The sequence below is a fragment of the Hydra vulgaris genome, chromosome 09 (assembly GCF_038396675.1).
Source record: "Hydra vulgaris chromosome 09, alternate assembly HydraT2T_AEP".
Lineage (NCBI taxonomy): Eukaryota > Metazoa > Cnidaria > Hydrozoa > Anthoathecata > Hydridae > Hydra > Hydra vulgaris.
This window is the reverse complement of record NC_088928.1, coordinates 49,872,632-49,888,592: the sequence shown is the minus strand read 5'-3', so window position 1 is coordinate 49,888,592 and position 15,961 is coordinate 49,872,632. Positions and strand designations below refer to the sequence as shown.

The 15,961-nt window shown below is 29.1% G+C and overlaps 1 protein-coding gene across 1 annotated transcript; it reads right to left on the bottom strand.

Annotated features, from left to right (window-relative positions):
* Window positions 1-3,253: 3,253 nt before the first annotated feature.
* LOC136085548 (uncharacterized) lies at window positions 3,254-4,153 on the bottom strand. Its single transcript, XM_065806863.1, has one exon. The coding sequence runs from the start codon at window positions 4,151-4,153 to the stop codon at window positions 3,254-3,256; it is 900 nt and encodes a 299-aa protein (XP_065662935.1).
* Window positions 4,154-15,961: the final 11,808 nt, after the last annotated feature.

The following is a 15,961-nucleotide window of genomic DNA, read 5'->3' as shown; positions in this document are numbered from 1 at the left end:
CCTTCATAACAGATCTCAGTTTGTCTCAATCAATGACTCAATATCTACTCAAATAAATTGTTCTAACGGTGTCACTCAAAATTCAGTATCAGGACCACTACTTTTTCTTCTTTACATTAATGACCTAATAACTTAATTAAGTTTGCAATTACCACTTTGCTGAATATACTAACTTGCTCATTATCTACAAATCTTGAAAAAAAAATTAACAAATACATTAACCATGGTCTTGCCAATCTTCAGTTCAGTGGCATAACTGAACTGGTCATATTTAAACCTAATAAAACAAAAATCAATAAAAACTTAAACTTTAGATTAAGTGGCCTGAAATTTATTCCTGCAAACTCAATCAAATATCTTGGAATTATAATTGATCCCAAACTACCGTTTGTGTCCCATCTTAAAGACACAGCCACAAAATTAAGCAGATCAAATGGAATGCTAGCTTAAGTTCGCCATTATGTCAATCTAGAAACACTATTAAATACATATTATGCCAATTTTGAATAATATATACGATATGCTGGTTAAATATGGGGAGATCTTTGACAAGCGTATCATATCTAAGCTAATACATCTCAATAGCAAGCAGTTTTAAGGATATCCCATCTTCAAAACAAATCTTTAAAAATCAAGCATTTTCAGAATTACAAATTCAATCCTAATTTGCTTTATCTTCCTTCTAAGATCTTTAAACTGTGTGGTCTTGTTGAACTCTTGAATTGCCAGTTTTTCTGGAATTACCAACACAAAAATGTTACCTTCTACAATTTCTTCCCCAGAAATGCAAATAACCGATACTATCTTCAATCAATTGATAATCTGAACCTAGCAGTCTTAAAACACTGTTCTGTTACTTATGGATATAAGTCCATAAAAAGCCAAAGTATACAATCTTGGAATAACCTTCCCTCCATTCAATCTATGTTTTTAAGAGTAACCTATTCCACTCCTTCCTAATCAAATAAAGTTAGTAAATCGAAAGATATGTGTATCTGTGTATTAGTATTTGTGATAAGAGCATGTGAATAAGTGTGTGTTTATATGTATGTATGTGTATGCATAAATGTGTATATATGTGTATTTGTAAATGAATATATATATATATATATATATATATATATATATATATATATATATATATATATATATATATATATGTATATATATATATATATATGTATATATATATATATGTATATATATATATATATATATATATATATATATATATAGCCATAATTTTAGACGGTGCAAGATATATTTTTGGGCCTTTTACCCATAATTCTAATATTTTAAACTATTATCTCATGCTTTTGCTGAATCAATTGTGGTTTAATTCCACATTGGTTTTTAAAATTGGCAATTGTTCACAATGAGGATGCAATCTTGCATTACAGTTTTATTTCTAGCTACAATTATTTCATTTACTAAAGAATATTAATTTAAAGAATAATTATTAACCGTTTTGAATTATTGTTTTGTTTTTTTATGTAATTAGTTTTTCTTTCATTATTGGATTAAAGGATATTTCTGAAATAAAAATTCAGACTATTTGTTACGTTTCAACCATGTTCAATAATACAATAATCAATCTCAACAAATATACAAGTACTAATAAAAACAGAATTTTAACAAATAGTTTATTCCAAGAATAGTTCATTTACAAAACAAAGGTGCTTTTCTTGCTTTTTTTGAAGCGAAATTTCGAATAACTTTGTCAAAATCAATTGACCTAGATATTAAAGATTCGAGACTCAACATTGCCAAATCCACTAACCGTCCTTGTAGCATTGTAGTTCTTAAAAAGTTTTTAATCAGTTTTAGTTTGCTGAATGAGCGTTCGGCGGATGCAACTGTAGCAGGAATTGTTAAGAATATTCTCAAGCATACACAAATATTTGGAAATAGGCCATGTAAATTAGTTCGACTAATCGAATTTTGGAGTTAAAAGAGGCTCAATTGATTCGATCCAAAATTTGCATAATGTATAGATTTTAACTGTTTTATTTCCATTACAATATCTTCGCTAACATCTGCTGAATACTCTTCACTTAATAATTTTGCTTTCATTTCCAATGTATCCAAATCAATATTGAGATAATTCCACATGAAGCTTAACTTATCTGAAATGCTCTGTGCTGCTTTGAATCTTACAGTAAGGCCACCAATAACACTATCTAATACCACATAGAAAACAAATCTTCTAAAGCATGATTTTTCCATGGTCTCATCTTCATTTAAATCTGTAAACCCTTGATCCTCTGGCTCGCCAACAACTCTGGCTCTTTTGCGATTTGCACCACCACGTTCTCCAAATTCATTGCAGCATTCTTTGATTCTGACCAGATATCTTTCCATTTATTCCGAAGCTCAAAAAGTTGTCTCAGTAAGTGGTTCATGTTGTCCACTTCCACATCTAAAGTTGCATTTCTTGCTTGAATAACTTTGTTGCAAAAATCAATCGGAACAAGAATTTTGTACCATATTGATGACATTATTATGCAGGAAAATGAATTAATATAATATAAGGCACCTTCTACTTCAGTTCTTGTTTTAAAAGTCAAATTTAACTTTAAAAGCTCTTCCAATGACAATTTAATCCCAGAAAGTTGTGCTGCAAAAGGTTTGACACTTTCAACACGATCTGACCACCTTGTATGTAACATTCCTTTTAGTTAGCAATTGATGTGTTTTGATAATATCCAATCGTTTTAGACTTAAGCTGAACAAATTATATACTGCTTGAATCGTTCCAAAAAACGTTACAGCTTCAGGAATACATTCTGCCGCATTATTTCCTACAAGATTAAGTGTGACATCCACAAGGGGAAAATAGTGCTAATGGACATAACTGAAGTATTTTGGCTTGCACACCATTGTATTTTCCAGCCATATTTGATCCATTGTCATATGCTTGTGCCCTGCAATCTGAGAGAGGAATGGAGTTATGTTGAAATGTTTCCACTACCATTTGAGATATTTCATCCCCAGTTTTATTGTTGCAATCTACATATGTTAGAAATCGTTCAACAATTTCATATTGTGAATCTTTTAATATTGCATATTGTAATATGAATGTTGTTTGCTCTGTATGTGACGAATCTGGTGTTGCATCGACCATTATTGCGAAATACTTAGCAGATCTTCTTTCTTGTTAAATATGCTGTCGCACCAAATCTGAGCATTCTGCAATGAATTCATTTTGAGTATCAGCTGATAGATAATGAACTTGAAGTCTTTTGCCTTTTCGCTAAGATTCTTCCACTGATAATACATGCTCTTTAAGTATAGGGTCCCAATGTGAAAGTAACTCTATAAGACCCAAAAAGTTGCCATTATCTACATCTCCAATTCGCTGGGAGGATCCCCAAAAAGCCAATCCACGTTCACCCAAAAATAGGATAACATCTAATATTCTTTTAAGAATATTGGACCATTTCGTTGATTGCATCTTAATCGAGCTTTCCAAGTAAGTTTCAATACCCTTTCCAAATAAAAAACGTCTTTCTAAATCTCGCCAAGCTTGGTAACATTCTCTGTGGACATTACTCCTCTCATGCTCTGGAATCCTGTTACACAACTTTCGCCATTTACCAGTTGCTGCATATCCACCAGGTGAAGCCAATACTGATCGCGAACTTAAATTTCTCTTAGTAACAGAAATATTTTTGGAAATATTACCAGAAAATAATCGACATGGAAAGCAAAATAATGTCTGTTTATGTTGACTCCAAACCAGCCAGTCTCTTTTATGAACTTTACCGTTGACATTCTTAAAATTTAAAGTTGTCTGAGGAAAAGCCTGTTTGTTAACATCTTTGGGTAGTATGTTAGGAAAATCGGCATGGTCATTTGTGACATACTTTTCTATCGCGGATTGAGAGGGAATTTCACTTAAAAGATTACCAATATCAAGAAGGACCTGACCACAATTAGAAGCAGAAAGGCTTACAGTCTCAATCCCATTTAAATCATCTTCATTATCTTCAAACGTTTCAATTTTTTCCCCATCAAAACAGTCAGTTAAACTATCGCTTATTTTATCTACATCATTTGCTTTAGAAACAGTGTCCTCTTGTTCATTATCATTGAGATTTGATGCAGTGACTCCAACGTCAAAAAGCGTCCGCATACCCTTTTTTTCATTCATAATATGTTTTTGTCTTTCTTTCCTTTTTGGACATCCTGACTATTTATTAACAGTAAAATAAGTCAATTATAATTATTACCTAATTTAATCAAGGTTTTGATCAATTATTATAAATAAAAATCGTTACCGTTAGCAATATCAAAAAGCAGTAACACTCCACAATATTGGAAGAAAATAATTATTAGCAAAACCTTAAATGTACTTTTAAATTGAAAAGGAGAAAAGACTAAAATTTATCATCTGCACATTGAACTTATAGGAACAATAGAAATGTACTTTCAATTAAGTCTGCATGAAAGAAAATTTGAAAAAGAGAAAAGACCCGACTGAAAAATTCTAAAGAGAATCTAACAAGAATTCTAAATTCTAAATAGAATAGAATAGATTTCTAAATTCTAAATAGAAATTGTAAGTTACAATTAATAATGGGAAAATAACGAGAATAAATAAAGGAAAGTATGAAGACATTTCAACCTAGATTCGAGCTAGATTACTGCAGACAGCGACTAGTGTATATATATATATATATATATATATATATATATATATATATATATATATATATATATATATATATATATATATATATATATATATATATATATAAGCTGGATCCGCCACTATGTATATATTATATATATATATATATATATATATATATATATATATATATATATATATATATATATGTTTATTGACTCTATTTGCGTTCGTTGCGCATAAGTTATATTTGAGAATACAGTATTCTTTGAGAGTGAAGTGAACTTTGATAAAAAGCTTTTTTGAGAATACAGTATTCTCAAAAATTTCTACAATGTGAAGATTATGTAGACTTACAGTTTAATTCTTCAAAAGAAGTTGCAGTTGTTGTTAACGAAAAACTGCATAAAAACTGTTAATCTACTACTATTTCTACAAAGAACTCTAATGCAAAACGAAATGATATAGTTAAATATAAATGTTTTTGACATAAATCATTTAACATAAACTCTAAGTGCACACAGAAAACAAATGTTGCGAAATCACTCAACAAAAAATGTTGAGCTCAATTTTCAACATAAAATGTTGATTATAATGCAACATAAATGTTGAGAAACGGGTTTTTGAGCAATAAATTTTGTTGAAAAATAAAACTCAACATTAATTGTTGAGATTCGAAGTATATGCTGCCATTTTGGATAATATATAACGCTCGGCTTTCTTATAAGTTCTCGAGGCGCATGGTCTGGAGTAATACAATTTTTTTTTATTGAAAAATCCTAACATAATTTTATTCAATGTATCAATGCCATTTATGCGGAGAATTGTTTTTTAAAGTTAAAGAGCTACACTGTCATCTATGTAATTATGAAGCTGCTGGTGAATTAAGAATGCCTGTTTGCTCTTGTCAAGCTAAGTGTACTAGTTCGTTTCGCAACTTGTGGAACCTCAAAAGACACATGGATAAGTATCACAATCAGTCACATCGCGAGAAAAAAGTTTGTGTCCCTGTCACTAGTTGCAATACTTTATGCAATAATGATGATGATTGTAACTATGGAAGAGAAGATTAAAATAAGCGATACAAGCTTTTAGACATTCATCATGAGGCAGTTTCTTTAGTATCTTTTCTGAGATCAAGCAGTGGTTTGCCACATATACTAATCTCATGTGTCATTCCATCCTTCAATCACATGGCTGACTGTTTAGCAGATTGTTTAAATGAACAAGTCCAGGAGTTGTTAAAGTGTGGGCCTAATATTCATCAAGATGTTGTAAATAATATTGAAGTATTTAACAAGGTTAGAAAATCTTTTGATTTTCTTTCTACAAAATACAAACAAGATAAATATTTTGCTGAGCATCCTCTTTTTGTTAATTCTGATACACTTCCAATTGGTTCTAGGTATGACGTTAAAAATGGACTCATACGATGGTATGGGTACAACAATGGTATGGGTACAACAAATCCACTTCGCGGAAATGCATCAACCAGTAATATTGGAGTTTTTATTATACAATACAAAATTTCCCTCCGAGTCATAACTCTTGTTATGCTAATATACATCTATTGGCGCTTTGTTATACTCAAGATTTGAAAGTTTATAGCTACAATAATATTTTAGAACGCTTTGTAAGTGAAATACAAAAACTACAATTAATCGGCTTTTGAGGGGACTTTTCAAAAATTGGTTCTTAACAGATTTATGTTGGTCTTTGTCACGTGTCTTGCAAAAATCTTGCTCTCAATGGGTTGTTTGGCTTCATTGAATGCTTTTCTGCAGATTTCTTTGGCACTCTATGTTTGGTAACCAGAGAAACAATTCAAACTAAAATATATGAGTCAGATTTCGAAATGAGAACAATAAGCTTTTTATAATAATGATCTGAAAGCATTAGAAACCCTTGCTTTAGGAACTCATAGCCATGGTGTCAAAGAAATCAATCAATCAATATATTCTGAGTTACATGATTTTACAATTCAAGGATGTTTACAAATAGTATAATTACTAATGATGCATAAACACCTAATAACAATGAATAATAACATAAGAATAAAATAATAACAACTCTAAAAATCATAAAGTTAACAATAATAATAACATTAATAATAACTATAATAATAAAAATGGTATTAATAACAATAAAAATAATGGTATTAATAAAAATAATTATATTAATAAAAGTAATGGTATTAATAATAATAACAATGATAATAATAACAATGATATATTTAAATATATCTATACTTATCTACATACGCACATACATGTATATACATACACATTCACACACATGTTAGCACACAACACGCATACATACACATATACACTCATTTGATCTCGGCTAACATTCACTGTTTTTGACATTCACTTATCTCGGCAACACTGTTTTTGACGAGGTTAATATTTTTCCATTAATGTTAAAAGTGGATTGTTCCTAGTTTTTTTGGTTTTTGGTTTTCATGACAACTATTTTAGTTTTTGTGGCGTTTAGTGAAATTTTATTTGCTCTAAGCCAATTAATAACAGAAAATATGGCCTCATTAGTTTTTAACTGCAATTTTTCAAGCGAATCTTCAACAATTAACAGGTTAGTGTCATCGGCGAAATGGTATGTTAAAACATTATTAATGCAGGTGTTTAGTTCGTTGATGTATACAAGAAAAAACAGAGGCCCCATTATTGACCCTTGTGGGACTCCCGAAATTATAATTTTGATTAATGAAGATGTTTTCTTAACTGTAACGTATTGAAGTCTGTTATTTAAGTAGGATTTAAACCATTTAAGTGGAATTCCACGTACACCAGTGTATTGTAATTTGGAAAGAAGAGCATCGTGATTTACTGTGTTGAATGCTTTTTGCAGGTCAAGGAAAACACCACAAACAAACTTATTTTTATCAAGGGCATTTCTTAAAGTTTTTGTAAAATCAATTAGCGCATGTGTGGTAGAATGATTACGTCTAAATCCGTATTGTAATTTATGAAAGCAATTAAAGGTATAAAAAAAGCTGTACAGTCTTTTGTGCATAGTTTTTTCAAATATTTTTCCGATGTTGGATAACAAAGAAATAGGTCTGTAATTAGATGGTTCAAGCTTTGACCCATTTTTGTGAATTGGAATAATGTTAGCAACCTTAAAAACGTCAGGAAAAATTCCTTTTTTAAATGAGTTATAAACCATTTTAGAGATTGGTTTAGATATAATTTTTGAAAATAGTTTAAGATTTGAAGTTGGAAGACTATTACTAATAGTCTTCCGACTTCAATTCAATTCAAAAAGCATCGGTCCTAATAGTATTAGGGCCAATGCTTTTCATATCATTCATCACGGAAATAATTGTTTCAATTTCTTCTTTTGTAACAGGTGAAAGGAAAAATGAGTTAAAATTTGGGATTTTAAGAAAATTGTTAAATTCATTAATTGAAGAATTAATTTTTTCGGAAATAATCACTGATATATTCAAAAAATAATCGTTAAATGAATTTGCAATAGTTTTATTATTGATAACTAAGTTGTTATTGATCATAAAATTAATAGACTGTTTTTTTGTGAAACTGTTGTTAATATTAATTATTTAGAAACCAAGAAGAGGTCTTACACCTTCAATGAAGGCCGTTTAAATGTGGTCTTTGCTTAAGTATTTGCCTATGATTGTTGGTCGATTTGTGCCTGAAGATAATGGCTGCTGAATTTTTTTTGTTAAATTTATGTGAACTTGTAGATTTAATATTTGCTCCTAAGTTTACCAAAGAGATGATAGCATACTTAAAAGTCTTTATATCTGATCATTTATCGAATTGTAAGAATCTGTTTGGACAAGTAGCAAAATTGCATCCCAAACATCACTTTCTGGTCCACTTTCCTACAATTGTTATAAAAAATGGACCTCTTGTTGAAATGAGTTGTCTTCAATATGAGATAAAAAATTTATTTTTTAAAAGATCTGCAAATGTAGTTTGCAACTTTGTTAATATTTGCAAGACTCTGGCTCACATTACTTTCGCTTTTCAAAGCAATATTTGAGAGCTATTATCACTGAAGGTAATAAATCTGAATTTATGGTTGCAAGTCTTGCTGGTGCATACCATGAATGTATTTGCATTGAACTTGGTATAGAAAAGACAGAAGTTATTTGTTTAGCTTTGAAATTAAATGTTGATTCTATTTCATATCGCAAAGGATATTGCTTTGTGATTAGTCGCAGAATAAATGGTGATCCAGTATTTGGAGAGGTGATAGCATTTGTTAGTTTACCTTATACTGATAAATAGTACATTGTGCTGCATTTATGCATTACAGAATATTTTTGTTGCCATTTTCATGCTTATGTCATATCTTAGAGTTTGCCTGCAGAATTTATATGTATAACCATTGACAGCTTGTGTGACCATAATCCCCTTTTTATTTGTTTGCAACCTGGTTAAGATAACATAAATCTTATTCGACTTTCTTACCATATTGTGTGTTAAAGGCTATGTTAACTGTTAATTTTATTATTGGATTTTGAAATAATTATAAGTCTTTTTAAAATTTTGTTTTTGTTATTAATTATGTGAAATTAGTCTTCTCTGATCACTTTTGTTTAATTTTTGCTAAAATAACTAATTTTAGCAACAGTATTAAAAAGATAAATTTAAAACAATTTTGTTTTAAATTTATCATTCTAATACTGTCGTACATTCAATATAGTACTGTATTAATTATTATTAGTATTATTTACATGGTTCTTGTTCGATTTTAAAAAACATGAAATGCTTTGTAAATTGAAATGTTTTTATAAATAATTTCGTTATTTTTAATTGAGTTTCTTTTTCAAAAAAATGGATGTTCTTTTTAAGCATTTATCTAGTATCGTGAAAGGGGATCTATCAGATGAAGTTATGTGTAGAATTCATGGTATATTGTTTTAATATAATTTCTTCGTTTTATGTTAGTTTGAATATTCCTAATTTATTTTATATGAATCATAATTCTAGTTTAATTGGACAAACTAATTATTACTAATTATTTAAATGAATATTTATTTTACTATTTTTAAATATTTTAAACTATCTATTTCATTACTATCTGTTAACATCACATTAATAACTGTAATTGACAAAATTTTGTAACTTTTTTATGAACCTTGGCTTATAGAAGAGGGATTGACTCTTGATTCCTTTGTTTTGCTTAATGAAGAAGATCTTAGAGAGCTGAGTTTAAAGATAGGTAAGCTAAAGCTTTTGATGTCTTGGATAAAATCAAGTGGTAAAATAATTAATTACAATTAATGCTTTAAAATAATTTTCATAATAACTAAAATAATTTTGTTTAAGTTTAAGTTAGCAAAAGTACTTGTTTGTAGTTTGATAAATAAAAATTTTGATTTTAGCCTATAGTTTTTTAGAAATTTGGTAGAAATATAGTTTTAGTGAAAATATGCTTCCTAATTATCTTTGCCAGAACTCACTGGTTAAAATAATAAGTTTTTAAAACACTGTGGTTTTTGTAAATTTTAGGTTGTTATCTAAGTGTCGTTTTTTTTATATAAGTAAACTCACAACCTTCAACAGTATGTTCATCAATGATGGGTCCAACATCAGTATCAATTCCAGCTGCAATAATGATTCAATCATTCAAAAGTCACGCAATTATTTTCAAATTGTCTTATAAATTATAAATCTATATTTATTTTCATTCATACAGGAACAGATGAGTGTCCCTGAAGCAGTTGCTTATCTACAAAAAATCATATGGGCAGGTATAGACAACCTCCCACCCCTACTTTTTTGTCTTAATAAGATTTATTACATCAAGTTGGATGATTGGGCCATCGAACTTCGTAATGCAGCTTGTTTTTGTGATGCGAAGGAGTTTTTGTTAAAGTGTTTTTATGTATTTTATTTAACTTATCCACACGAAATAAAGCCAGTTTATGGTCTGGTTGAGCATCTCATGCAGATGAATGTTTCGATCGGAAAAAGTGCCGCTTTATCAGACTTCTTGGGAGCAATGACTTAAAAGTTGCACAAAAGAACTAAAAACAATTACTTTTTTTAATTTTAGTCGAAAAACTGTATTAAATTTTATAGTTATTTTTTGCTTTTCATTTTAATCTTAACCATTATTACTTAGAAAGTAATAATGGTTAAGATTAAAATGAAAGCAGTCCTTAAAATGCAGAATTTGAAAAAAAAAAGGTTTACAACGCAGTCCTCGCTAAAGTAAGCTGTCTCAACATTTGTTTTGTCAAAATGCAACATTTAATGTTGAAAATTGTCAACACTAATGTTTGGGAGTCAAATGCCAAAATTGAATGTTGCGCGGTAACCAACATTTTTGTTCCGTTTTTGCAACATCTGTTTTCTGTGTGTGGCTATCGATAAAAATTTATAAATTTGACCCCCATCTCCCCCGTTGCCATGCGTACTTTATGTCCCCCCCCCCCCCACTAAAAAAAAATTATTCTGTTATATTTATTTATTGAAGGCACATATACATGTATGTAAGTATCACAATTACTTATTTCAATAAAGTTAATTCACAAGAATCTGTTAGTTTCTTTGGCGAGAGGTTAATGCGAACAACGCCACGTTGTATGTCCCGTTATTGAATAACAGTTTTCGTACACTATTTAAATCATACGCTTTCGTACGTTATTTGAAGACCCCCTCCCATTATAAACAAACGTATTTTATGGAGGGCCTCTAATAGTATTTTGTATAATGGGTAAAGGATTGCTTTCAGTTTTATATGTGTACCAAAAGGTTCATGGTGCAAGTTTCAGGCTAAATAACTGGCTGAAAAAATTATATATAATTACATTTTTTTATTCTGCTGTGTGTACACTATGAAATCAATATTTATAGACATTTTTTCTGAAAGCTTTCCTCAATAATGTTTGTATGAAAAAAACAGAGTTCTAATAAATCGTTAAATGAAGTTAAACGAGATATCTCAACAATATACATGTTAAAAGAATTGCTCTAAGTATTGAAGTAAGATCATCTCTTCTAAATTCTATGACGGACAACAATTTTTAATTAACATTTTTAATGATTTCATTACCTTTAGTAATAATGGATAAATTATAGTTTACGTAAAAACACCTAAAAAGTCTTTAAATCAGGAAATCAAAAACAAAATCAAGAAAAAAAAATGTTAATAGAAATGCTAAATAGTTTTGTCCAAATAAAACATTTGGTGTAGTTTTGAACTTTATTTGTTTACTTTTTTTTACTTGTATTTTTCTCAAAATCAGGTTTTTTGGCTGGCGTCAGAGATATTTTCATACTAATTATCAAATTGATATGAAAATTTTCACATTTATTGTATTAGTATTTACAACATGCACTAGAATAATCTTTACTGTTTCTCTCGTTTGTTAATTTTTTAAGATTTTATATTATACCATATATTGCCCAAATTTACAAAAATGAAAATATTTTATCGAGTTTTAGACCTAACTTAAATCTTTTACTCCATACACATGTGATATATCACTAGCCTAAATTTCACTCATAAATTATAAACCGTTGCTCAAAAATCTTTGTTGCCCTTTACCCCATTTTTTTGACCTTTAATAATTAATAAATAATAATAAAAAAATATATAGATTTTATTTTAGATTTTTTTTTTTGCTTTTTTATGGTATACTATTCAACGTGAGGAAAAAAAACATTTCTAAAAGTTGAATACAACTTTTTTTTCCAGTTACTGCACTGTTACCTAAGATTTAAAGTTATTTAACCGCGAACTGTTTTTTCGTTATTTTCGCATGTCCCTATCTATATTAAATGAACTGTTGTCTTGGGTGTCTTCAATTTAAAAAAAAAAAGTCTAGACTTATAAGAAAATTCATATCTATAAAAGTATATAAATGACTAAACAACTGCCACAACTGTGAAACAATCTTTCCAAAAGTAATTATAAATACTATTACAAGAGGACATTCATTTAAACTAGAAAAACCTTATCGTCGTCTGGCTTCTCATAAAAACTTTTTCACTTTACGAGTAGTCAACAAATGGAACTCCCTCCCAGATGACGTTATAAATGCGTCATCTTTGAGCAATTTTAGAAACAAACTAGACAATTATCTAAAAGAAGAAATGATAATTTATGATTAAAGATTAGAAAATTTTCTACATTCATAAAATATTAGTATGAAATGTTGGCAAACATTCATGTCTATACAAAATTAATATGTAAATCTAAAATAGTAATAATAATAAAAATATCATTGAATTTAACGTTATGTTTTATTATGTAAAATGCAAGTTTTTTTTGACTGTTGACTCACGCGGTATGATATTCAAAATTTAATTGGTTTCTCCAAAAAAAAAAGTAGAAGCAACTTTCTTTGTTTCTAACTTTTTTTATCGCTGCAGAAAATGCTTGATAGGAAAATTACTAGAAATGTTAAATCTACGCATGCTTATCGATGAAAAAATCCCAACTGCTTAAAGGGAGGGCTGAATAAATGCAAACTTCATAAGTGAAAACTAGCATAAGCGCGAATGGCGTAAGTGTGAACTGGCGTAAGTGCGAACTGGCGTAAGTGCGAACTTGCATAAGATTATGCGCCGAAATAATTTGCCAATGTTTGCAAATTTTTTCGGCGCATAAGTGCGCCAAAAGAATTTGCAAACATTGGCATAAGTGCAAAATGCCAAAATTGCACTTATCTTAACATTTGCTATTTTATTCGGCGCACTTATGCCAATTCGCACTTATGCCAGTTTTTGTAACTGCTTCGCATTTATGCCAGTTCGCACTTATGTCAATTCACACTTATACCAATGTTTGCAAACTTATTCGGCGCACTTATGCTTATTTGCACTCATGCTAATTTGCACTTATTCCAGTTTTTGCAACTGCTTCGCACTTAAACACAAGTTAACTGGTTAAGAACTTACGACAGTTTATATTTTGTTAGTTTTTGCTACTTTGACCTCAAAACCTTACCAATTACTGTGATATTCAGTCACTATTTTAAAAATAATGGTTACATAAGTGTTCTACTATGTAACACCAACAATTTTTTTTAATTGTTTTTTTGCCACCACTTTTATTTTATAGACCAAAATATTGATTTGCAATTAGAAGCGTGGTTGTACTTGGTTTATGCATTGCGTTAAAATACTAGCATTTTGTGTGGTATAAACTACTGTCAAAATGCATAAAAAATGTTCAAAAATAGTTAAAAAGCTTTTATAAAGAAACAAAATAAATAAATAAAAAGGTAATATCTTACCTTTTTATTACTAAAATAATTGACGAAAAAAAAAGTTTGGAGGGGCGGTCAGAGGAAAATCTTATGAAAAGGTGAATAATCCTTTGAAGAACATTATTAATCTTTTATAGGAGTGTTTCATCAAATAAAATCTCTTCTAAAATGTCAATAAGTATGATAAGTGTCATTAATTTAAATAATTATTTCCTTTCAAGGAAAAAACTATATAGTTATTATTTTCTTGTAATTCGAGTAGCTATTTCCTTGATTTTAATCGCTTGTAATTAATATGTTTGAAGGTATGTGAACGCATTGTTATCCGATATAAATCCAGGTTAAATTTTTAAAAAGGATAGTTTGATTTAATAAAGTTAGATTTAGTGAATTGCCATAATGCCAAATCAAGCAAAGATTCACAACGAAAATCGAAAATTTGTGTGCTTGCGCTATCTGAAAAAATGTTTAAGACAGCTTACTGCTTTCCAAGTAGATCGAATATGCCAACTGTACGAAAGTAGATCGAATTTTAAAGGAAATTAAAGATTTACTAAAGAACTTTAAGCATAATTCAATGCGCACATGGTAAATTAATGGTAATAATAAATTAAAACTATGCTTCATTCCTAACACTATAAGAATTGATAACGTACTTTCATATGAACCCAAACAACTTGCACGAGAATTAAATTTTGTTTCTGTAGGGCCTAATTTAGCTAAAAATATTCCAAATATGGTTAATCCAATGTATGATCACGTGTTTCCATAAATCTCAAGTTTAAATATAATTGAAGTATCTTTTTCAGAACTCGAAAGTGCAATTAAAATGCTTTAAACTAATAAAGCAAAAGGTCCTGATGATATGAACTATAATATAGTTATAGATTCATACGATACTATAAAGTATACTCTTTTTAAGGTTTTTAGATGCTAAATAAATCAAGGAATTTTCTCTGATCAATCAAAAATAGCTAAAATTACGCCTATATTTAAAGGTGGTTAACCGAACCGTCAAATATCAGCAATTATTGGCCAATATCTGTCCCCTCTGTTTTCACCCAAGTTTTAGAAAGAATTTTGTTTTTTCTTTCCTATAATTTTTTGCTTTCCTATAATTCCTTTCATTAATTCCCAGACACGTTTGAAGTTATGTTAGTTCTGAGTAAGCAATTTAGAATAATTTATTTTGCATTTTTGCGGAGTTTTTTAAACAGATTCTTGTCACAGACGTTTAAATATTAGAAAAAAGCGGAAAGTTATTAAACGCAACCGCAGTAAGATTTTATAAAGTTGAGAAACTAAAAAATGGCTACGGACCTTCAGCAACAGAAAAAATGTCATTGAAAAAAACAGTTATTTGTATATTCTAGGTCATAATATACGTTTCTAATTATTTATTAAGTTAAGTAAGTTTATACATAGATTAATTACGTAAATTATTATTTCAAGCATAATAAGAAATGTGTCATTATGAAAAAAATATAGGCACAAAAAAGTTACTTTTTTCCTGATTTGTTTACAATTTTTAAAATAATTTTGCTCATTATTTGAGGGTTAAAATTTAATTTTTTTGTGTGTTTCAATTATTTAAGATTTTAAAATTTTTGGTTGTTGGTTTAGCTATGTGAATTCAATTTTTTATTCTAACATAACAAAATAAAATATTTTTAGGTAGTAGAATTACGCGTTTTACGGAACCGATATTTGTGCTAAAGTTCTGTGCCACGTTTTTTGAAGTTTGCTTTTCGCTATGGAAGGAGAAACGTATTTTGAGGTTTTTAAAGTTATATATTAGTATAGATATTTTTTAAAAACTAGAGTAATTAAACTTTATAAATTTGTACCTTTTGATTACAATAAAAACTTTTTAAAGTAGATTTTTAAATGACAAAAACTTGTGCATTCAGTAAATGTTGAAGAAATGGTTGTGTTTTTTTTTTTGCAATACTATTCTCGATGTTAAGTTTACACAATTTCTTTGCACCTGCCAAATTTCATTGTTTTTTTCATGCAGCGCATACTCTATTTTGTGCAGAACTTTTGGTACTTAAATTTTGATTTTCCGCTTTTATTTCGAGACATGGGGAGGGGGAGGGGCGATGAAGAGGAAC